The following is a 24,529-nucleotide window of genomic DNA, read 5'->3' on the forward strand; positions in this document are numbered from 1 at the left end:
GACAGCCCCATTGGGTACTTTGGCATTCTCTTGGGGTCAGTGATAGGAACGCATTTAATTCTTTTCCACTTCTGTAGTGAAACTCAGGAGAAACTTTACTGTTGATTCTGTCTGATAAGAATTCAAAGAATATGCCAAGATGATGGGAGTAATTAGTATATATTCTGCTTCCTATTTATTCCTCTAAATTCCTAAATTCCTCCTCTAAATCTACATGAATCAAGGCTAGTATTTTCCCTGGTAAGTCTCCTGAGCTTGGGAAGCCCTGTCTTTGGAAGTGACACCTACTGGAAGGAATACAGACTTCATTCACTTCAGGAGTGGAAGAGGAGGAGAGGAGAGAAGAGGAGGAGGGCAGGAGAATGAGTGCTCTGTAGGCCGTTCTTACAGAAATTCTAGAATGGATTAGAAGAGAGAAGCTTTGTGAACATCCAGAAGGAGAATGTAGAGCAGTGGACAGTTGTACTCCATGCCAATGTACAGAGCAGTTAAACGGTTATTCAGCCAATTAGTCCATAACATTTCTTGAATCCCATTTCCCCCTTCTGTTTAGCTGAGTGCAGAGAGTAAAACTATTGTGCCTTGCCTTCTCTGGCTGTAAGAGTGGGACCGAGTTCTTAGAAAGATAAGTGAGGTAATGTTTACAGGCAGGCTCCTGTGTTGTTCAGATGAAAGATGCAGTGTTAGTGCTGAGCATTATGGTTATTATCTATCATTTCCCAGTTTCCACATTTAGCAATTAAGCACACTCAGCATTTCTCAAGTAAGAATAAATCTTCAGCTCAAAGAGTGATTTTGCATCAGATAAAGCTCTGCAACAGGTTTATTCAGTTTATCCTAATTATAATTTTAACATGCTTTTCTAGTGGCAATTTTACAAGATGAAGCTGTACAGTCTAATTGGTCACTATCCATTGAAAAAGATTGAGTGAATATGTGGGCCATACTCTTAAGGAGTCAAAGCCTGTAGGAGAAATCCGACATCTCCCCCACCCATCTTTTTTTGGTCTAAAGAGGAGACTGTATCAGCATTTTGTGCAATTTCAGATTGTGGCTGGGAGTAACCTAAATGTCCAACAACAGGGTCAAGGTTAAATGGTGGTACCATTAATATGATAGAGTATGAGGAATACAAAGGAATTGGGAAAGGTTTTTATGAAATAATGCAAAGCAGAAACAAAAAAGCAAAGCCAAAAGAATGGCATATACTTGGGGCAGGTAGGTGGCGCCGTGAGTAGAGCTTCAGCCCTGGAGTTCAAATCTGGCCTCAGACACTTGACACACTTACTAGCTGTGTGACTTTGGGCAAGTCACTTAACCCCTGTTGCCTTGCCTTCTCCCTTCCAAAAAAAAAAGAATGGCACACACACTATAGTCATGTGAGGAAAAAGTGAATGGGGATGAAAGGACAAGAATCCTAAACGGGACTTGGATTATTTGGAAAAGTAGCATGATGGCATCTGCACGGCATATAACAAATAGTCCTAAGCAAATTTGATTGTATTGGTCTCATTTCTAATAAAACATTTTTAAAAGAGGAGGCTATCTTAACATAAAAAAGCAATGTAATTAGGTATGTTTGGAGCTGAAGCAGTAGAGTTTTAGAAATGTTCAATTTCCTTTTCTCAGGAGCAGGTACTTCCTACCAGAAGTAGGCCAAGGACAGTTATGTAGTTATTGTTAGCACATAAAGCCAACCACCGCAGAGAAGAAAAATATTTTAATAACGTTCTAAATAATCTCACAGATGAAATAATCAAGAATACTCTGATTCTGGGCCAATGGAATTATGTAGTTATAGATTCTAATGGCATTATGAACTTCCATGGCAATTTGGGCACCAGTGGAGGATTCTTTAGGACATCACCTTTGTCCTCTAGTTCCTCATCTTATGAGGAAGGGACTAAAATTCAGCTACAGGTTTTGAGGTGATACCAGAGGAAACAGGATTATGTTGGGACTGGCCAGACTAAAGGTGAGGCGTAAAGCTGGGACTGGAAGAAAATAACTCTACCTGCATTGTGATGTGAAAATTCACCTTTAAAAAAAAAGATATTCTTACCTCTAAATCCATTTACTTACAGGACAGAATTTTAAATTAATCAGAAAATGCATCATCGAGGCGGTACTTTCCTCTTTCAAATGAACTTCTACATCTTAGACTAGTTGCTCTTTACAGTGCCCTTAGGAAGTAAATGTGTTTCCTTGTTTCAAGTCACAGCTGGAGGGCAGAATGGGACACAGACAACTGCAGTGACTTTGCGAGGTGACTGAGGAAATGTTACGGGTGGGAGTTGACTTAAGGCACGCCTGACTCCGCATCCTCTGCTTTAGACTGTTCTCGTATTTGGAATGTGATGTATTTCAACTAAGAAATTATAGATTCTTTATTGTATAGATAGTTTTTAAGGGTCTGTCATTTATTCTTTTATTAGGATAAGGTTGAATTTCTCCTTCTCATGATTCTAAAAACTAAAAGAAGAAAAACCAAAAGCTCTGAGTTGTTAGCACTCTGTTTGTTTTCCAGGGATTGCTGCCCTGACCTTTGCCCTTCTGATGTCAGCAAGGATGGGCATCTTCCAAGAGACACTGTATAAGCAATTTGGGAAACATTCCAAGGAGGCTTTGTTTTATAATGTAAGCAACTGCCGGATTTATTGGGAGAGACTTAAGTGACTGAGTAGTGCCCATCACGAGGGGACACATTTTCACCTCAAATGAAATTAGAACTTCCTTTCCACATAGTTGATGGATCAGATCCGTTTGTCAAGTTAATATAGCATAGGAGGACCTCACAGAATGGAATCTGTTACGAACAACGTAAAATCTGGGTCACCAGGTAAGGAAGTTCTGCTTCGACTGCCTGGGCATCATGCCGGTGTTTGTTAAAATACCCGCTGACCACAGTCAGTCAGCCGGTCAATGAACATTTATTAAGCACTTACCAGGCACTGCGCTAAGTGGGACCAAGGCGTGCTGCTAAGAGCCCCAACCGTGTAATCTGTGGCGCAGCCTTTTCCTCCAAAGCCGGCTTTTCAATGCAGGTGAAATCATGCGAATGTTAAGAGCAGACTTGAAGGAGTAAAGAAGTCAGCTAGCACAACAGAGAAAGGTGGGCAAGTAGGGGAATGGGCGGTTTGATGGATCTAGGGCTGGGGAGGCCTAGTTTGGCTGGAGCCCCCTGCTGCGCTCCCTCTCCCTCTCCCACCGCCAAGTTTTGGGGCCCTTCCTCTCCTTCCCAAGGGACAGGGCCTCACCTAGCAGACAGCTCTGATGTTAGCTCCCTGGCTTGAAGTCGTAGACGACCGGCTGGAGAGAGGCATTCAAGGAGTACCGAGCGGTGGGAGCTGGAGGAACAGGGCAGCTCCTGTCTTTGTTTAGATTTTCATTTCTGCCTCTATGATTCCTTTTCCTTCGCCCATCTCCCTCCCACTCACTCTTTTCCCCACCCCATGTCTGTCCTTGTCTCATCCCTTGCCTCATTTCCCCGCCTTCCTGCAACCTGCTTCTATTCAGTCTCTATAATTCTAGAGTTCATCTTCCATCTTGTACATACATTTATGCAAAATAAAACCAATACAATTATTGCGGGGAAGGTGTGTAATTGTACGCATGTGTACACACACGTGTGCATATATGTACGTGTGTTTGTATATTTGTATGTAAATGAGATCTCATTAGAGGCAGCAGAACTCTCCTCAAAGCCAAGAAGACCTGAGTTCAAGTCCTGCTTCTGACACATACTGGCTATGTGACTGGGACCTCACTTAACCTTTCGGTGTTCTAGGCGACTTTCTAGGGCTGTAAGGTGCCACCCTCTATTGCTAGAGGGACTTTCCTCACCCCAGAGTTCCCTGGGGCAGTAATATCACAGGTCCAGTCCCTAAGCGTGCCAACTCCTTTCCTCCGTTTTAATGGTGTCTTTCTTGTCTGTGATGTCTGTCTTGTTTTATGACCAAAGACCTCGTCATTTCGATGATGTAAAGTGTCTAGGAGTGTCATGTAGACATTAGGAACACAATAAACTTATTAATTACTTGCATAAACAACAGCTTACCAAATATTGTAGGAATTCATAGAAACATTTTGGTGATTGTTGTCTTACTGTATTGCATTTTAATTCTCTTCTATTTCTGTTTCTTCCCGTAGCATGCCCTGCCACTCCCAGGTTTCATCTTCCTGGCTTCTGATATCTATGATCATGTACTTCTTTTTAATAAATCTGGTGAGTTTGAAATTGAAATATTTTAATACAATAAAGAGGTAACTGGCATTTTCTGAGGCAGGGTCTGGGTTCTACCAACTCATTTTTTAATGGCGTAAGCAAATGTGTGTCCCTGCTAGTGTCTTGTTAATATTGGTGGGTATTTTAGAGATGATGAAGCAAAATATTAAATTATAACAACCAGAAGTATAAATCCTACATCCCTTATATGTGATTTTTATCCTTCATAAAACAAATTAGTAGCAGTATCTTGATCCAAGTGTCATTGTATTTTTAACAATGCAGCTCAGGGTAAGGCTTGTGTGGCCAGGGCTTTAGACTCAGGATCACTTACAAAACATCATCTCAGGAGCTTAGGTTGCCTGCTGCAGTCCCAAGGCATGATCACTTGTAGGGCAAAGAATTTAGGCGTAAAGGATAGTATAGAATTCAACTGGTTCCCCAAGAGGTTGAGGGAAGAGAGAAGAGAGCACAGAATGGTCTGGTTTGGTGACATTGGAGGTCGTGGTGAAGAGGAAGAACGGGTTAAGGATGGTAAAGCGGAAGAAAAGGTGGAGTGGTAGAAGTTTACAATTAGATAAAGGAATTGGCATTCATGAGAAAGGAAGTGATCTACTTGAGGCCGATGGCAGGTATGACTTTTTCAGTGTGGAAGTAGGTGGAACGGTGGAGTCTCATGGAAATCAAACTAGAAACTTAGGAGCTGGAAAGTTAGGTTATTTGATCTGATATGAGGGCAGGAGTTGGGGAAGGAGAGAAACTGGGAACCAGGCACTGAACTCCTTGAGAAAGGAAAGGAATGTCCTGGGGCTTGATCTATCGTGATGAATAGTGTGACCCTCAGAGCAGGGGAAATTGCTGAGTGTGGTAGAGATAGAAATGGCAGTGGGGAATAAGATATATTACAACTCTGTCACCAGGATATACCAGGCAGGGAGTCTGAGTGACAATGCAGTCAGTTCTGGAAAGGGTGGCTAGAGATAGTATTGCTGTAAGGGAGCCAGGTCTCACTGAGGACCAGAAGATGAAAGGAAAAGGTTTAAGATGGAGGCATGTTTTTAGTTATGAATCAAGAAGGGGTGGTGAGATCTGTGGTGAAACATTGGAGGGAGGTGGTTTGAGGGGAATGGGAATGAGGAACAGGCAGCTGGGAATGGGGAATAGGGTTTGAATTTCAGCATCGAGGAGAGGATGAGGGAAGGCAGTGTGCTAACCATTGAGGAATGACTCTAGGCAGAATATCAGGGGCTGAGGGAAGCAGGTGATGAGTCCAACATCATTACATGTAGAATATCATGTCCTTATGAGGCCACCAAAGGCCTGTCTTATAGAAGGCAGGAGCAAGGGAGTCATGTTAAGAGGCAGGAGGTAGCAGTAGGAGATGGGCCTGGTCCAGAGATGGTCTGGAGGGGGCCTGGAGAGCAGACCAGAGGTGGCTCATTGGGTGTACACTGGTACATGCTGTGTGTAGTGAGCCTCAAACCCTGCTCCCACCTCCCACAGACACCCCCACCCCATGAGGGCCATCTGGGGGAGATGTTCTATGACCACCTGCTGTCATGTCAAGCACATGCCCCCACACATTCGCTGTAGCCACTACCTTTCATCCCACTTACACACCCAAGGTATTCTCTGAATATACCTTCATCATCACAACTGCCTCACAGTACTTAAGCTCTTACGACTACACATATAGTTTCTCATGTTTTTCTTGATGTCTTGAAATACGCCAACAAAATTTCAGTCATTCCTTTTTTAAGCATCTTCTTCTCCAGTGATGAGAGGTGGCAAGGTGGTTCCCCCACATAGCTAGTGGCACCACAGTACACAGAGTGCTGGGTCTGGAGTTAGGAAGACCTGAGTTCAAATTTGGGCACAGACATGTTCCGGCTGTGTGACCTTGGGCAAGTCACTTCACCTGTTTGCCTCAGTTTCCTCAACTGTATAATGAGGGTTATGATAGGACCTACCTCATAGCCTTGCTGTGAGGACCAAATGAGTGAGGTGGTAATGGTAAAGCCATTAGCCTGGTGCCCAGCACAAAGCACGTGCTTGTTGCCTTTCCCTTTTCCACACAGGTGACGATGCTTGTTTCTGCCTTTCCCTGTTGATCTCCCAGCTGACAGTGTGCCAACCTTGCCAGTTCCAAGCCCAGAGTCCTCCCATGCTCTGGTGAGAGAACGCCTCGCCCCTCCAAGGCTCACCCCATGTGGAAGGGCCTGGGCATCTGCTGATGCACCTCCTACCAGGCCAGGCGTTCTCCACCACAGGCTTGTCTCAGCACTGCCTTGTCCAGCAGCCTGTGGCTGGCTTTGTGCTGGCCCTCCCCTTCAGCTTCCACTAGGGACTGAGCAGCACAGAGAGCACCCTTTATGGAGGCCATCTGCTGACTACTTCTGTGACCGAGCAAGTTGCTTAATATCTCCGGGCCTCAGTTTCCGTAACTCTGAAGTGAGGGGACCAGAGCAGGTGATCTCTATGGTTCCTTTCACCATAAATCATAGGCCCCAGAAATAAAGCTTCTCAGACCCTCCTCAAGTCAGGAAGGCTCTTGGTCAGCCTTTTTCTACCCTTAAGCCACATCTCATTCACTTGTAGCCTCTCATCTGAGGTTACTGGATCCTAGGCCTTGCCTTTGTGGTAGAATCAGTCCAACATATATATTGGATAGGATCCTGACCTTAGTCAGGAAAGACCTGTGTGCTTCAGTCTCACATCTGAGGCAACAGTGTGACCATGGGTCATTACCCTCACTGTACCTCAGCTCTCTTACCTGTAAAATGCAGAGAATGCTGTTTGTATTGTAGGGCAAACCTCCAAGTGTAGTGTGGAGACTTGAATGAGATAATAATGTATTAAAACACTTTACAGATTGTAGAGTGTTATGTAAATATTCAGAATTTATTACTGAAGGCATTTCAGACCTGCCTTTCCAAGCCTGTGGTCTTTGGGAAGGATGCACCTCTATTTTGCACTGAGGCTGAGAGAACACGGCTTGCATCTACCCTGGGTGACCTGGGCCCTACAGTAGAAACACTGACCAAGGCAGGTCCAGTTACAGCTGAATCTTGGGGAATTGAGGGTCCTGATGTCTGACTGACAAGTAGTTATTTCCTCATTTTCTTCTATCTACCCACAAGCTCTCTTTTTATCCTGAACCTTGGGCCACCAGTAAGGTAAACCAGCCAACCCAAGGCCCAAATGAAAGTCATAGTTCTCAGCTCCCCTGTATGATCAATTCTGGAAAGCCTGCCTTTGTCATCTGGCCCCAAATTACACAGAATCAAAACTCTTTTTTATTGGCCCTTATCCTATTCCCAGTCCTTTGGTTATTCTAGGCCTTCTTGTAGTTAGACAAAGGAACATGTCTATCAGACTCTCCAGGTTGTCTGAAGCAGGGCAGCCTAATAAACAGCCTCACTCACATCCTTCTTAAAGATCTCCCCCCAACCTAGCATGGCTTTTGTCTGGCAGAACTCCTTTATATGATCAAGCAAAGGTCTCGTGAGCTTCCCCATACTTAGGATTGAAGCTGCAGCATCCCGTGAATCGTATGGGTGACTAAACATTGAACAAAACTTCTTGACGCTCAGGAACTTTTTTAGCAATAAGCCTTTCCCTCTCCCATCAGACGTACTTGGCAGTTAAATGAAATCCTTTCCATATTCCCAGTCATTACAGCTTTCCTATATTTAATCCAGTGAAGACATATGGAGCTGTTTCCAAAAGACTAAAAGTCTCTTTCTGATTCCCTTGAAAAAATGAATGTGGATATAATCACTCGCTTGTCCAGAACAGCTAGAATTAGTAGCACAGTGAGTGTCAACTGTTGTAGGCAGGAGCTGCAGTCACTGCCCAGGCTCTTCATCCTCCCCACCAAACCATCCAGAGCAGCGGGGAAGGGAATGTGTTGGGGTGTCCATGCATTCCTGTCATTGCCCCCAGTCTCCTTGGGTACACACCTTCTGAATCTAAAACGTGACGGCAAGCTCAGCTTTCCGTGATTCCTAGGTGCTGTGCTCAGCAGTAGCTAATCCCCCAGATCTCTTCACTCTCCTCTGCTACTGGTATCTATTACATGTGTTGGTGGAGGAGGGAGGGATAGGACTAAGGAGACCACCATACCTGCTGCCATGCATGCCCTCCTCTTGGTCCTAGGTGACCACAAAGGAAGGGAGCTCCCAGCCTTCCCACTTGTGTTCTGCCATCTTCCTGCTCAACTTCTCTTGCTGTTTGCCTTCATGTGCCCATCTGAAATGCTTCCTCTCCGCACCCACTGTCTCCTCCCTGTTCCCTCAGTCATCATGTGCAGGCCAGTTTCCAGGCACCCTGGTGTCACATAAACCAGCCCTTTGCCTACTCTCCCATGCAGAACTGCAATTAGACACTTTCATTTCCAGCTTCACAACACCTGTATTCATCTTCCATTACTAACCCTGCAGCCAAACCTCCTGACACAGGTTCTGGTTTATAAGATAAATAGCAGGAGGTAGCTTAGCACAAATAAGAATTTAAGACTTCAAGAGGTCTTTGTGGTAATGTCATAACCCTGATTGACTTCACATCATTTATATCCTCAGTGTGTCCTTGTTTTCATTTGTAAAGTAGAGCCCAGTACCTGGGATCTTTTAAGGTACGAATAAGAATTTATTGAAATAATATTATTTCTGGTTTGATTGGAGGAATGAATTTGACAGTTTCTTGGGGTGACATGGATTGAAGCCATTTGGGAGGCAGGAGAGCAACCTCCTTCTGTCATAACCTATGATGTGACACCGTAGGGAGAATGACCATGTTCACCTCCCATTCAGCCTGTATTCTTTTGGTCAAAACCGATAAAAGTTCACGAATGTCTTTGTTCTCTTGTAATTCTTACAGAATTGTATCAGGTTCCAGTCATCGGGGTGACGATGCCCATCATGTGGTTCTACCTCCTCATGAACGTCTTCACTCAGTATCCTTTAGTCTCTGTTGTGCTGCTACCCCTACCTTAGTCTGGCAGGCAAGAAGTGCCCACATCCTTTTATTTTCAGAACACTGGGGCATAACTTTGATTTCTTGTCTTGATACCTTTTCTTCAGGGAACTAGGAGAAAAATGGTCCTTCCTGAAATCTCCTTGCTAAAAGACAATATTGCAGTGTTGGTCAAAAGACGATAAAACAGAGATGCTAATTGTGGGGACGCAGTGAGCAAAGAGGTGGTGTGACAGCTGAGATAAGAAAAGAAACATGTTTAAGGGAAATGGCTGTCTGTAGAGAAGATGCAGTGAATGATTGAAGGATTTATATACTAAGGTGATTTGGTAATTTGCAATTCTGGGTGAAATATCCCAGCATCGTAAGGGGTGCCCTGAAAAAGAATTTCAAAATTATTTGAATAAATGTTAAGCAATTGTTAAAGTTTGTATTGTGGCAGGGTAGTGAGGCTGGTTTTCCTGTTTGCTTTGTGGAAATCAGGCTCACTCCTTCATAGCAATGGGGCATTGAGTTGTGTCATGAAATCAAATGACGTCATAAACCCTAAAGAGGAATCCCAGGATAAATGTGAAGAACCTCTTGTGATTGGGTTAAATTGTTACAGTCATGTGCAGAAAGTTTTTAGGCACGATTGAATTGGGACCTATTGTTGGAATGGCAGGAATTCTGCAGGCTAGTCTGCCGAAAAGGTCTATCGACTTCACACCACCTTAAAGCAAAGAATTGTGCTTACTGTAGCTTAACTCTCAGACCATGAAAAACGCCCTTAACTTCTGCTCTTCAGGTATGTCTGCATCCGGGGTGTGTTCATCCTCACCACAGAGTGCACCTCCCTCACTGTCACACTTGTCGTGACACTACGCAAATTTGTCAGCCTCATATTCTCCATCCTCTACTTCCAGAACCCTTTCACCCTATGGCATTGGTTGGGCACCATGTTTGTCTTTGTTGGGACCTTGATGTACACCGAGGTGTGGAACAGCCTGGGGGTGTCCAAGAGGCAGCCCCAGAAAGAGGACAAGAAGGACTGAGGTTCACCTGGGATAGACTCTCCAGGACTTGGGAGGGTGGTGATGTGGTTGGTGAGAGTCTGGCTACCAGCCTACTTTTTTTAAAGCTTATGTCCCCCAGCATAGACCCAAATACCTAGCAGAGAATCCTCCAATAGAGGAGAATTTTAGTCTTCCTGATGTCTGTGCTGACTGATATTTGCAGCTGCTGGACAAAGCATCCATCCCCTGACTCAGAAGTAGAAAAGGAACAGTTCTGATCTCTTGAGCAGAGTATCCATTTGTATTTTTATTAAAGTGTTGAAGATATATATTTAATCAATTCCAAGGATGTGGAGGACCTAATTTTATACCAGTGGTCTCAGACAGGATTACCCTTTTCACAGCAGCCAATAGTCCTTGTCTTACTCTATCACCAGCAACAGCGAACCGCTCAGACCCTCCTGACACAATCACCGGAACAGTCAAGTGGTTAATTAACTGAGGTAATAGTGACATGTGGCTGGGAGCCTCAGTGAAACTGGAGCAGGTCAGGGGGCAGCACCTCTTCTTCTCCACTAATAGTTTCATTCGTCCTTACTGTCTCATCCATCCATCCTGATATAAAATGATGATGACATGTTCATTGAATATCCTGATTGCAGCAGCCCTGAAACAATCCAATTATAAGCACAGTTGTATTAGGACCTACTCTGGTCCACTATTAGCTTTTGTGGAAGGGTCCTGTACTGAATTAAGTTTGATAAAGGTGAGGTCCTTTATGTGAATGCTGAGGTGGCATCTTCACAACAACAGTGAACAAGTTTGCTTGGTGCTCACTAGCCCTGATCAGAAGCTACAAGATGAGGTCAATCCCTTGGGACCAGGACGTTTGTATTCAGTCTGTTCTTAGGAAATAGATCAATGAGGCATCAGAAGGCCTTTTGACTAGGGAGTGTCAGCTCTGCTCAGGAACTTTGGTAAAGTACACAAAAACCAAAGCCCTTCAGGCCACCAATTAGATTTTAACTTTACATAAAGTTACATCAGGTCAAATCATGATTATATTAAAACCAAAATCTTATCACAAAGTATCATTTGAATGTGGTAAATACTATTCTGTTTGTTTTATGGTGTGTCTGTGTCTCGTCTCTGGTTAGACAATTAAAAATAGTATTTGCCTCTATTTTGATCATTTCATAAATTGAGTTTCCTCTGAAAATCAAGAGAATATCATTTTTGGTTTAATAAATCATTTGGTTTATTATTTAGAGGTGGAAAAGATTTCCAGAAGCCATTATTCCATCAATCTTTCTCACCACAGGACTCATTTTCCTGCTATAAGTGTCCCCTCAACCAATACTATTTAATTCAAACATTTTGGAAGGGTCTTCTTTGTGCAAAGCACTGCTCTAGGCTCTGGGGATACAAAAAGGAAGAGCAGCTCTTGCTGTCAGGGGATGGACCATGCTGGGACATGCAGCTCAAGAAAACCCGAGGAGGAAGAGCCTGAGCTGAGCCTTGAAGCAAGCTCTGACCCTGGGAGGTGGAGGAGAGGAAGGAAGGGGCAAGGCACTGGGACCCTTTAATAATAGAGGACAAGGCTAGACGCTGCTTCTCTTGGCGTATAGAAAAATAGACCCTCAGGGGCAGGTAGGTGGCACAGTGAGTAGAGCACCAGCCCTGGAGTCAGGATGACCGAAGTTCAAATCCTGCCTCAGACTCATGACACACTCGCTGTGTGACCTTGGGCAAGTCACTTAACCCCAATTGCCCTGCCTTCCCCCTGCAAAAAAAAAAAAGACTCCAGTTTTTTGTCAAGTGCAAAATTATGTGTACAGAGTAGAATGTCTTTTTTTGTATAAAAGCCAGTGTGAATTTGTGGGCAGCCAGGTGGTGCAATGGATAGAGCTCGGGCCCTGGAGTCAGGTGGACCTGAGTTCAAATCTAGCCTCAGACACTTCTAGCTGTGTGACCCTGGGCAGGTCACTTAACCCTGTTTGCCTCAGTTTGCTCCTCTGTAAAATGAGCTGGAGAAGGAAATGGCAGACCAGTCCAGTATCTTTGCCAAGAAAACCCCAAATGAATTCACGGAGAGTTGGACACAACTGAAACGACTGAACACCAAGTGAGTTTCCTGAAGGCTTCCCAGATTATAGTTTGGCTATGCTGTCCTGTGTTCACAGAATGGAGCCTAGTAGCAATATTGCAAGCTTTTGTGCTCAGAAATTTTGAGGTCACCTCCCAGAAGGCATTTGGTCTGCCTCAGCTTTCCTCGTGTAAAGTAAAAATGTTTGCTCACCTAAATTCTGGTGTTGAAATTGAACTGTGATTCTTAATGTTAATATGCCAGTATTAATGCCAAGTGCCAGTAGTGTTTGATTCTGAGGAACACAAAATTGGATATAGATCCAGCCCAGGAGAACTACATATAATGAACATGCTACATACTATTAAACATTCACTTATAGAAAAACTAGAAACAAAAAAACATTTGTTCAAAACTTGATAGGGACTCAACTGATTCCATCACTATCCTGGGCTGCTTTTATGCTTATGAAGGTAAAAATACAGGCTTGTGTGAAGCTTCATTTAGACAGATAGAAGGTACATTTGTTTTTAAACAGAATTAAATCCTTGTGATGGGCATTAGATTCATTTTTGGTGCTGTGTTTCCTTCAATCTGCATACAACATCTATTTATGGTAATAAGGACACCCTATATGTCTGAAAGACTAGAGCTTAGGAAGACAATGAAACAGGCCTACTTAGCAGCAGAATTAAAGGAGTTGGTTCGTTAGGTTTCTGCTCTTTAGCAATTTGGATCAAGAAATCTATCAGGCAAGCAGTTCGAATATTGTTCTCCTATACTATTTTATTACTCACTTATCCTCTTTGGTTTTGTAACCCACTCTTTATTATTTTCAACCTTTATTAGAAAGGCCCAAGAACTAGTATGGCAAACATCAGTTCAATTTAATTTAATGAATTCAATTCAGCAAATATTTAGTGAGTGACTGCTTCACCTATTGGAACAAGAGATGTTCTTTTTCTTTGTGTAATATTGTGTCTTGGCCTCAGTTGTGCTTCAGATGTAGGGGGTGCTGCTTACAATATGGACTTTGGTGCCAAAAGGTGTTTAAAACTCTGAAACTAGAGCAAAGGTTAATAACGAGTGGCATTGATCTGAAAAGTACAGCATGTGTGTGTGTTAGTATTCATGTGTGAACACTGAATCTAGTAACAAATTAACAGATCTTCTGAACTAAATGTAAAAGTGGTAATAATGAATATTTGTACTTAGCTCAGTTCATGGCTGCATTTCATTTACAAGTCTTGTCATCCATTAAAGGCTTTATATTTTTCAATTCTTTAATTGGTTCATATTTCCTTCATTTTGCAGCTCATACTGGCTTTTTTATCCAACTAAAACAACTGTTATTTGTACCCATGCTTATGGCAAATCCATAGATTCTAAAGGGTCGAGCGTTATCCAGCTAAGGGGTGTGTGCGTGTGTGTGTGTGTGTTTGTGTTTTCCTTCATTTTAGCCAATAATTTGTAACAAGATGCTATAATGCTTCAATTAGGTTAGTACTGAAAATTAAGAGTTAAACTGATCTTTCCAAGACTTTGCATAACAAACCTCTTCTAGTCTTTTTTTTTTAAAGGACTCCAATAGCATCCTTTGGTCATGTTTTAAAAATGTCTCTACTGTCTTACCAATCTACACTACTTCTTGTCTCTGTCTGCCAACCTGCTTTCTCTCTGCCATTACTAGCCTCAACTTTTCTGCTACCAATTCATTCATGTGTCCTTTTCACCTAATAACCCACATAATCTACCAACAGTTTACCCAACTGTTCATTGAGTTTGTGTATATGTGTGTGTTTTAATTGGATATTCTATCTTTGTGTACCCATGTATTATGTTTAAGTGGATGTAACTGTACCAGTAAAAGTAAATATGGAGTATGGATATGTATTTGTGTGAGACATGAGAAGAGTGAATAAGATGAGTGTCAATATGTGTGTGTGGAGGGTGGGGGGTGGCAATATATTCTGTCATTGGGTCTAAAACTGGGGATGAGCGTGACTGAAAGCCCTCTTCCCTTCCAGAACTAGTGGCTCCTTTATTCCTACCTAAGCACTCCATATTTAATTACCTACCTTTGTCTCCCCAACAGTTTCAGCTGGGCATGGGGGTCAGAAACAGGACTCATTAGGTCAGCTTTAACATCTGAACCAATGAACTGGCCCTGGACCAATGCTATATATGTATCTATTAATACTGTATGTTCAGAGATGAACAATTTGGTATATTAAAGAACTCTAGTTAAAACTTGACCAGATGTGCATGTGCACATTTTTAGTGCCATATCAGAAAGATCTGAAGTAAATATTCTGAATTTAGGGGTTTTTTTTCATTTATTTGAAATAAATTCAAGCGTATTTTTAATCCTAAAGAAGATAATTGCTCCTTAATGGTAACTCATCATTAAATTGAGAACAGAAGTTTCAGCACACATATAAACTAAATTTCCTGTTGACAGATGTTAGCAATGACATGTACGTATAGATGTGTGTGTGTGTGTGTGTGTGTGTGTGTGTGTGTGTACAATACATTGAGTGTATTCCCACATTCAGTGACTCACATGGGTAACACAACCTAGAACTGAGGTTCTTCATATTCATTTTCTTCCCCAGCACAGCTAGCTTCATGACTAGTTGCTCAACATTTATTTGGCAGTTTCCTCATACAACATCATAGGCCAGTATGGTGGACAAGTTATTTATATTCTCTTTGCCAAGACTGGCATCCTTCCATGGTCTTCCAGAGCCGTTCTAATGGCTTTTACTGCCTAGGGCATCAATCACATCTATGTTCTTGATTTTCTTATCCCATTCCCACAGTTGCTGGGTTTCTGGGAAAGCAAATAGGAGACACTACTCCTGTCCTGCAGGAGAAGAGGAATAACAAAATATTGACTGATACATAACTGAGGAGAGCTGTCAGTAAATCTTCAGCTACAGGGCTTTTTGCTATTCTGGTAACCTGGTAGAGTAGAACAATACACATATCCTGCTTTCATTAATACCGGGATGGAAGGGCAAATGGATGCCCATCAGAGCAGCACCGAAGTTTCATTAACGTTAAGGAAATTGCCTTCCTAATACCATGTTCCCATGGTCTATTCCAGATGGTTTGTATGGAGAGGTTGATGGATCTCAATGATGACTGTTGAGTGTAACTGTCTAATCTTAGGGGCAAAAAATTATCCACAGTTGTTACACTGGTATTCGCTTTATGCCTTTTCCTCTTAATAGTTTGCAAATTTCCTTTGAAATTTCAAAAATGAAAATGACTCTTGCCTGCATTTTATATAACATCGAGCTGTTTTGCCATTTCCTGAAAGCTTTTCATTTAAATTCTACCCGAGATAGATATTCTTTTTTTTAATGAACATTTCATTTGTCCTGCATCAGTTCGCCTCATAGTCTCACCTTGCCCCCACCAAACCATTTCAGTGTCCTTATAAGGGCAGCCTTCTAGACCAGGGCTGTCCAACCTTAGGTTATGTTAGGGCCTCATTAAAATAAAGTAATTATTCGAGGGCCGCACCCAGAATAAAAAACACAGTACACTAATAGAAAGTGGGGGAACACGCATCATTAATATGATGGGTGAAGACGCGAAGCACAAAAGCAAACATAAAACAACAAAGTGACAACACAACAGTATAAAGGTAGGTGCATACTGACTAGTCTGCATCGTACAGATGGAACGCATCCCACAGATGGATTGAAAATTCTGTGCGATATGTTCTGTCCGTAATACTGCTTAAAAACACTAAAGAAAATTAATATCAGTGAGATTATTTATTAGTGATAGAATTAAAAAATCTAATACACATTCCATGCAAATTATTATTTTATTTTTTCACTCGTCAAAATTAAAACCCACAGGGAGGCCGCATAAAATCGCACTGCGGGAGTATTTTGGACAGCCCTGTTCTAGACTCTAGTAGAGATTGAAATTCTAGTCATAGTTCCGGCTGTAATCAAAGATAGTGTCCCTGCTCCTTCCAAGGGTCATTGGAGGAGGAATAAAAGTGACTGCTTGAGCATTCTGTGATAATATGGGCTTTACAGAGCACACTGAAGTCCTGGTCTTTTATTATTACTCCAGAAATGTGTTTTGAGTTTTTAAGCTTTCATTATCCAAATTGCTCATTTGGTAAAGTAAGGCACTCTGCTAACACACGATAGGATATGACGGTGATACCTGCCAGCCGCCCGCAAAGCATGAGGTCCCCTCAGCACCTAAGAAAAATATGGGCTAATTTTACCTTACTGATGCTGACTTTTAGGGACAACGAATGACTGTATAAACCAAAGAAAAGGAATAATCATTGTTATAAAGTACAAAGAAATAGTAAATAGTGTGTGGTCCCCTTAGTTCCCAAAGGGTATATGTAGATCCTCAACCAAAAAGAACAAGCTTGAAAGGAGATTTATGGACCACCTTTGGGAGGTGCCATGGATAGACTGCTGCGTCTGAAGTCAGACTTCCCTTACTGAGTTTAAATCTGGCCTCAGACACTAGCAGTGTGACCCTGAGCAGGTCACTCAACCTTGTTTGCCTCAGTTTCCTCATCTGTAAAGTGAGCTGGAGAAGGAAATGGTGAACCACTCCAATATCTTTGCTAAGAAAACACCAAATGGGGTCACAGAGTGTCGGACACGACTGAACAACAGTAGGAGGTGGAGGTGGAAAAAGTAGAGTTTGGGGCAGTCTGATAATGACAGCCAGTGTATATTCATTTTGTAAACTGTCTCATGGAGCATCGACTCAGTCTTATCAATGTTTTGAATAGTGAATTGAGGGTGAAAGGATATTTTGTAAATAAGACTATTTTGCCAAAATTGAATTATCTTGTCATTATGTAGCTCACGTTCTTAGGCTCTAGAACAACTCAGCAGACACACAACATTTTTATTCTGAATTGTGTAACCATTATTTGTGTTTTTTTTTAAGTGATAAACGTCTTTCAGGTGTTTACTACTATTGCTTTTCAAGAGTCTGTAGGCAACTTTTACAATTTTCTATTTTTCACACTGTGGGGGTGGGCATCAGAGTGGGGTTTTTTGTTTTTGTTTTTTACTACAAACATTTGTAAGCAACTTCTTTGTAATGCTTACCAGCTGATCAGTCACAAAACGTTTCTCAGACTACTTATTTCTGCCCCAGAAGGTTTAAAGGATCAGTGTAACCTTTTGAAGGTTTTATTGGCTCACTGCAATCATCAGTGAAACTTAAGAGACCTTGGTATCAGCTCTGCAAAGTCAGGCCCTGTTGACTATCTTAACCTGCACCCAGTTGCTTTCAGGTAAATCTGATGAGAAGGCAGTTCTCTCTAAGATTAACCACAGCCAGCGCGCTCTATCAGGTGCACTAGCCACAAATATAGCAAATTAAAAGAAAAAGCAGATGAGCGATTTGGCACTTAATGTAGCATAATTAAAATTTATCTCTTTAAAATCACAGAGTAACTTTGTCAGAAGGAAAGGGCCATGACACGCTCAAACAGTCCTGAGTTTGTAATTACTAACAGGTGCAGTTTTTGGCTCCTCTGGAAAGCCATCAGTCTCCGGAAGCATAATATCTTGGTAGTCATGGGATTTGTCAATCACCAAGTAGTATTACATCCAATGTTTGAAATTACAGAGCTAAAAGTAAAAATGACCCTCGAGGAGAAGAAATTATAGTTCGCTTCTGAGAGCTTTTAGCAGATTGTATCATCAAACTTCACTACATTCTGTGTGTTGCCAATAGCACAGCCCACTGCAGAATACAGCAGTGGTGACCACCGGGCCAGGCAGCAGCACTAGTCAAAACCAAGGGTCGATGTCATCATACATTAAAAGTAAGACATCCCTGTTTTCCATAAGTGGTCTTGTCAACTTTTTTGAAGACAGCTTCCTTAGGGGCTTGTTGAGAAGTGTTTGATGTGTTCAAATGTATCAGTATATTTTTTTAAGGCAAGTTTCAACTTCAAATTTCTCTGACCACCAAAAGCAATTGTAGATTTGGAGTAGAAAACAATGAACACAGCAAAGATACTTTTAAAAGAATTATCTACGAAGAGGGCCCCTCCAGAGGAGGTAGGTAGTATTAGAATTATTACCTCTTTTTTGCAGATGAAGAAATTGAGATGTTAAATGATTTATCCATTATGTCCGTAGCTGCTACTGGAAATGCAGAATGAACACATCAGACCGTGTTTTCCATGTTCACTGTTCTTTCCAGTGCAGCATATGAAGCTTTGCACTATACCATATTCACACTACAAACCTGTTACATAAGTAGGTTTATAATATGTAAATATTTGGAAATCTACCATTGCTCCATCATTACATTTGAATTATTTCAATTCCTCATTGTTTCTTAATCCACATTTTGCCAATTAAGCATGTTCACAGAATTTCAGAATCAGAAGAGATCCAAGAATTCAATGAATTCAGGCCCTATAGGAACACAAAACCTCTCTGCAGTATTTCTGACAAGTGGTCATTTGACTTCCACTTAGTGACCCAGAAATCATGAACTCATGACCCAAGGCAGATGTTGTATTTTTGGGTGGTTGTAATTGAACCTCTCTTCCTCATATCCAGTCAAAATCTGGGGGTTGGGGTGGTGTGCCCCACCTTAAACTCTTATTGGCTGACCCCTTAGCAAAGCCCAACCTCTAGCTACCACCCATTGTTCCTAGCCCTGTCCACTGGGAGCTAAGGAGAGTTAGTCTAATCCCTCTTTCACTGTACCAGCCCTTCCAGTACTTGAGGACAACTCCAGATCCTTCAGCTGACTCACATGTCATCCTTCTGGGGATGCGATGAAGCTTTTTAATGTCTTTCCTACATTACTATGTCCAGAGCCTAACACAATACACCCCAGATGAAGCCTGACCAGGGAAGAATGCAGAAGGATACTGCCCCCACACTATTTCCACTAGTGTACACTACACCTACCCCCTCTTCCTGGTAAAAGTCTCCTCCCATACATTTGTGGCATGGAAGAGACCCTGAATTTTCCAACGTCTGTATTGACAAAGCCCAAGCTTTGACAGGTTCTACCAAGTTGGAAACGCTTCAAGTATGACCTATCAGTGGACTGAAGACAAACCAAGCAAAATTTAGAGAGACAGGATCATGAATTTTATTTTGCCTTCCCCTCCCTCAACTTGAAGATGGTCTACAAATGATCTAATAATGTCTGGAAGGGTTTCAATCTGTGGATGGAGTGAGTACTGACATCCACAAAACCATGAATCCTTGGAGGATTCAAATATTCAGATCTTTTTTTCACATTTGTTTCTGTGTTTTCCTCCCATTCTCTCCCCCTATCTTCTACTTCTGGAACTGATTTTTTAAATGCAAAAATAAGATTTTATTTTTTATTTTAAGATTTTCAAGATTAAATTAAATTAAATTCCATTTGTATTTGTTTTAGCCCAGCTTTCTAGTCAGTTGAGATCTTTTCTAGATCCTGACTCTACTACCCATGTCAGCTGTCCAGCTTTGTGTTACCTTCTCAGCTCCAGGTGACTGTGGGGCCACAAATGAGCTTGGGATTCGTGTTATCCTTAAAGTTTGGACATGAGAGCTTGGTGTGCTAGACCAGCCCAAAATGTCACTACTTTATGTTTTTGTTGAACATTCATTACGTGCCTCTTATTCCTACCTGAAGCATCTCTTCTGGTCAGCTCTAACATTAGGTGGTTTTTTCTTATGAGTGAGCCTAAAGCAACCTCACTGCAATTTCCACTCTGTTCTTCGTTCTATCCTCATGCCAAACAACACAAATGTCAATCTCGTTTCCACAAAACACAGTTAGATTTTGAACTTGGAAAAAAAACTTAAGGGATTTGTCCAGTGTCACCTATCTAGAAAGTGTCTGAGGCGAGATTGAATCTTGGCAGATGCGCCAATAAATGTTTAACAACTGGCTCTTGGGGGAAATGTTCACAATGACACCCTTTTTAGTTTAATCTGCATTACTAACATTTTCTCTTCACTTTCTTAAGTCTAGACAATCAACAAAGCAAGAGGGGGGACAACTAGGTGGTGCAGTGAGTAGAGCACCGGCCCTGGAGTCAGGAGGACCTGGGTTCAAATGTGACCTCAGACACTTGACATACTTACTAGCTGTGTGACTTTGGACAAGTCACTTCACCCCAATTGCCCTGCCTTCCCCCCTTGCAAAAAAAAAAATCAACAAAGCAATAAATCAAGGCCTGATTTGTAACAGTTGCCAGCCATAAATGCTCACACTGGAAATTTAACAATCAGCTCACATACCTGAACCTCAGTCTTCCTGACTCCACTCATGGGCCTCTATACCTTGCTGCCTGGTGAATCATCCCTTCATATACTTCACAGCCATCATATACATTTCAGAGTCTTCTCTCTCCAGGTTAAGTATCTCTAGTTCCTCCCACTGATCCTCATAGGGAATGGTTTCGAGTTCCTTCATCATCCTGATCCAAGGGTTCTGGATAGGCTCCAGCTTTCAATGTCCTTTCAAAAGACATGGCACCCCCTTTCCCCCCACTACTGAACCCAGTTCTCCAGATGTAGTCAAAAAGAACAGAAGGAGAGTATAGCAGGACTGTGCCCTTCTCATTCTGTTTCTCTCAATTTAGCCAGAACCCACTCTTGACCTTGTAAAACCACTAAAATCCCCCAGATCTGGAAAGCAGTGTGGCTGATCAGAGGTTTGAGATTGGGCTTTGCTAAGGGGTCAGCCAATAAGAGTTTAAGGTGTGGTACACCACCCCAACCCCCAGGAGCATCTGCATCTTTAAAGTGAGCTTCATAAAGGTAGGAATCTAGGGATAGAATGACTTGGTAATTGGACTGTTATTTGGGGTGAGATTTATTATGTTGGTGCTATGCCAACCAGTTCATCACAAACCTGTGGTATCTGCATATTTATACTTCAATGATCTGTGAATTACATCATTGTGGGTATGGTCTCCACTAAGTGCACATTACAACCCCTCCATTCCTTAGCTTTTAGTCTTCTAGAGTTGCGGCAGTCCTTCTCCCCTCCCCTTCCCCCAACCCCCCTACCCCGAAAATAAAATCAACCTCCAGTGACCACTCCATTCTGCATCTGCTGCTTTGCTGGGTGTCAGTTCTAGGAAACAAGATACTCCTCCCAGTTTAAACTCACCACCTCTAGTCTCATCACCATGCTGCTAACTCAAGCCTTGATTAAGGCCACCTCCTCCCTCAGCCTTCTCTCTCTTCTGACAGCAGCGCTGGAGGGTGTATTCCAAATTCCTTCCAATGCTTTCTTTTATAGAAGACAGAAAGTGGACTTTAAAAATTTTTTTGTTGTTGTTCTTTTTGGGTTTTTTTTGGAAGGGGGAAGGCAGGGGAATTGGGGTTAAGTGACTTGCCCAAGGTCACACCACTAGCAAGTGTGTCACGTTTCTGAGGACAGATTTGAACTCAGGTCCTCCTGACTCCAGGGCCGGTGTTCTACTCACTGAGCTGCACCTAGACTTTCTTAACTTACTCCAGCCTATGTCTGCTGCTCTCCCTGGTTTCAACTCCACAGAACAAGACACTCCCTTGCTGGAAACCACCCCCCCACCCCAGCTTTCCTGACTGATTTTGTGTGTTGTCTCCTCCAGTAGATGCTAAGATCCTCAAGGGCAGGTACTGTATTTTTATTAAAAGTGACTAGTACATAGCAGGCACTTAATAAGTGTTTATTGGATTGGCCAACGTTTTGAAGTCAAACTCCTATGTGAAAACTTGACATGGCACATTGAAATGTAGCATCCTCACTCCCAGCATTCTCCTTAGGTTGTTGTTTAACCATGTCTGACTCTTCATGACCCCCCAAATGGGGTTTTCTTAGCCAATACAGTGGAGTGGTTTACCATTTCCTTCCTTCTCCAGCTCATTTTACAGATGAGGAACTCAGGCAAACAGAGTTAAGTGACTTGCCCAGGGTCACACAGCTAGTGTCTGGAAACTGGATTTGAACTCACGAAGATGAGTTTCTTGATTCCAAGCCCAGTGCTCTATCCACCTAGCTGTCCCAATTCTCCTTAAACACCAAGCTTAAGTAGAAATTGGTGCAAAGCTTACATTTATAGTTACCAGAAGCAACAATAATCAGTTTTCTAGCACAAAAGTAGGAAGCTTTTTTTTTCCTTTGAAACACACTCCCCCTTTTTAAGTTTGCGAGGGGGGAGGGGAATGACACATTTTAATTGCCTTAAACCTAAGAGGAGAAAAGTCATCAAAACAGGGGGAAAAACGTTTGAGGGGAAGAGAAGGATTCAAACACTGACAATTTGCTTCTGTTCTACAGCTGCCGGAGCCTCAGATTTGAATTTTGCTACCTTCTTCATTAGGCTAATTAATTCTCTTTAAAAGTCACCTCTTTTTTCCCCTTCAATCAGTGTCAATGTCCAATTACGACTTGTCAGCAACCAAAGTATAATAACACAAATGTTTATCAAGGAAGGCAGCTTTGGGTCTGCCAAGATTAGTAATTCACTCTCTCTTCCTTCCATTTGCAATCACTGCTTTCCAACTGTTTACAACAATTTGCCTTTAAATAACTCTATAAAAGGAGATGTCTAACTTTCCTGCCTACCCTGGGCCATATAGCGCCTCACTCCCTCATGGATACAATGGATATATTGTTAAGATAAACTCCCTTGAGGGCTTTCTCCTACTCCATTAACTCAGATGCGAAGTCCTGTTAATTATTTAAAGAGATAATATTCTTAGTAGATTAAAGAAAGCAGCACACAGCATTTGTGGGTGATTAACTGTAGAGCAGCTGACAATTGCCGTGTTCTCCAGCGTTAAGAGCATCATTTTCTTGATGGAGCTGGAAAAGTTGCTTCTCGGTTTCTCTGTAAATCTTTTTCCTTGTGGAGGGACCTAAATAATTTAATGTGATTTTGGATTTCTCCCTGATGCCTCTGGCAGGTCGCTGTTTACTTTGGGCATTTATCTGGTGACTTATGGTTACCAAGCACTTTCTATGCATGGTCACACTTGATTTTCACTTCAGTCCGATGGGATCACGTTGGATGTAGGAAGGTACTTAGGTTTCCTCGTGAAAGTAGAATTTAAGCTTCCTGAAGGTGGAGATTATTTTCCCATTTTGAGTGCCCACAGACTTCTGTCTCTTTGTTTGGACCTAGGCTGGCAAATGCATTTTCTCTAGTTTCTCTTTGGATTTCGTGATCGTTTTTATGTCTGGTGTTCCTTGTTTTATCCTTGCCAGAGAATCTGTGAGGAACCTGGGCTCCGGCGCTTCCTTTTCCTCTGCCATCTTGAAGACAATCCCGTTCTTGCCAACTAGCTCCTAAGCTCAGTTGTTTCCACACTAATGAAAGAATGAATGCATTATCATCGTGTAAACGTAAACAGGTTTTAAAAGTGACTAATCTCTTTAAAAGATCATGATTTCAAATATCGTGCTCTTGAAAATAAAATGTCCTAAAACTTTAAAGCCCCAATCACCCAGTCCTAATTATGTTTCTGGTTTAGCACTCATTTAGTCCAACCCCTTCATTTCAGAAAAGAGAAAATTAGACATGACAACTCAAGAAGCATGATATATTCTCGAGAATTAAATCCTGATCAGATGATACCACTACGATGAAATACTCTGACAGGGATCGTAAAAGTCAAACTCTCTAAAAAGTCCAATGAGGTTACACAGAGAAGTCACCAAACAACTCAGATTTTAACGACAACAACTAGCATTTAAATAGCACCTACTATGTGCCAGTCACTGTGCTAAGCACTTTACAATTATTATTTTATTCGATCCTCACAAAAACTGTGAGAGGGAGGTGCTATTTATTATCCCCATTTTACGGATGAGAAAATTGAGGCATACAGAGTGACTTGCCCAAGGTCATATAGCAAGGAGACATCGAAGATTGGATTTGAACTCCAGTCCTCAGCTCTATCTACTGGGCATAGTGGAGAGAGCACTAGACCTCAAGTTAGGAAATGTTGAGTTCAAATCCTGCCTCAGATACTTACTTAGCTTGGTCAAGTCCCTTAACCTCTCTGGGCTTCAGTTTATAACAGCACCCTCCTCAAAGGATTCTTGTGAGAATCAAAAATACAGTAACAACATGGAAAGTGCTTTGCAAACCTTAAAACCTTATACAAATGCTAGCTATTATTCTTACAGAAGGAAGCAAGGACCGTTGCCACAAGAGGATGGTTAATAAAGAATGTTAGAAAACTCTGTCCTTGACTCTGACCTGTTCAACATTTGTATCTT

General features: G+C 42.1%; 1 protein-coding gene across 1 annotated transcript in view; it reads left to right on the forward strand.

The window, feature by feature from the left end:
* The window catches only part of SLC35B4 (solute carrier family 35 member B4), a 35,227-nt gene extending 21,663 nt beyond the window's left edge, over positions 1-13,564 (forward strand). The window contains exons 7-10 of the mRNA XM_036761443.1: positions 2,528-2,637; positions 4,150-4,225; positions 9,104-9,179; positions 9,987-13,564. Of these exons, the coding sequence (XP_036617338.1) occupies positions 2,528-2,637; positions 4,150-4,225; positions 9,104-9,179; positions 9,987-10,233 (509 nt within the window). The 3' untranslated portion in view covers positions 10,234-13,564. The remainder of the gene's footprint in view (positions 1-2,527; positions 2,638-4,149; positions 4,226-9,103; positions 9,180-9,986) is intronic.
* Positions 13,565-24,529: the final 10,965 nt, after the last annotated feature.

The sequence above is a fragment of the Trichosurus vulpecula genome, chromosome 5, assembly GCF_011100635.1.
Source record: "Trichosurus vulpecula isolate mTriVul1 chromosome 5, mTriVul1.pri, whole genome shotgun sequence".
NCBI lineage: Eukaryota > Metazoa > Chordata > Mammalia > Diprotodontia > Phalangeridae > Trichosurus > Trichosurus vulpecula.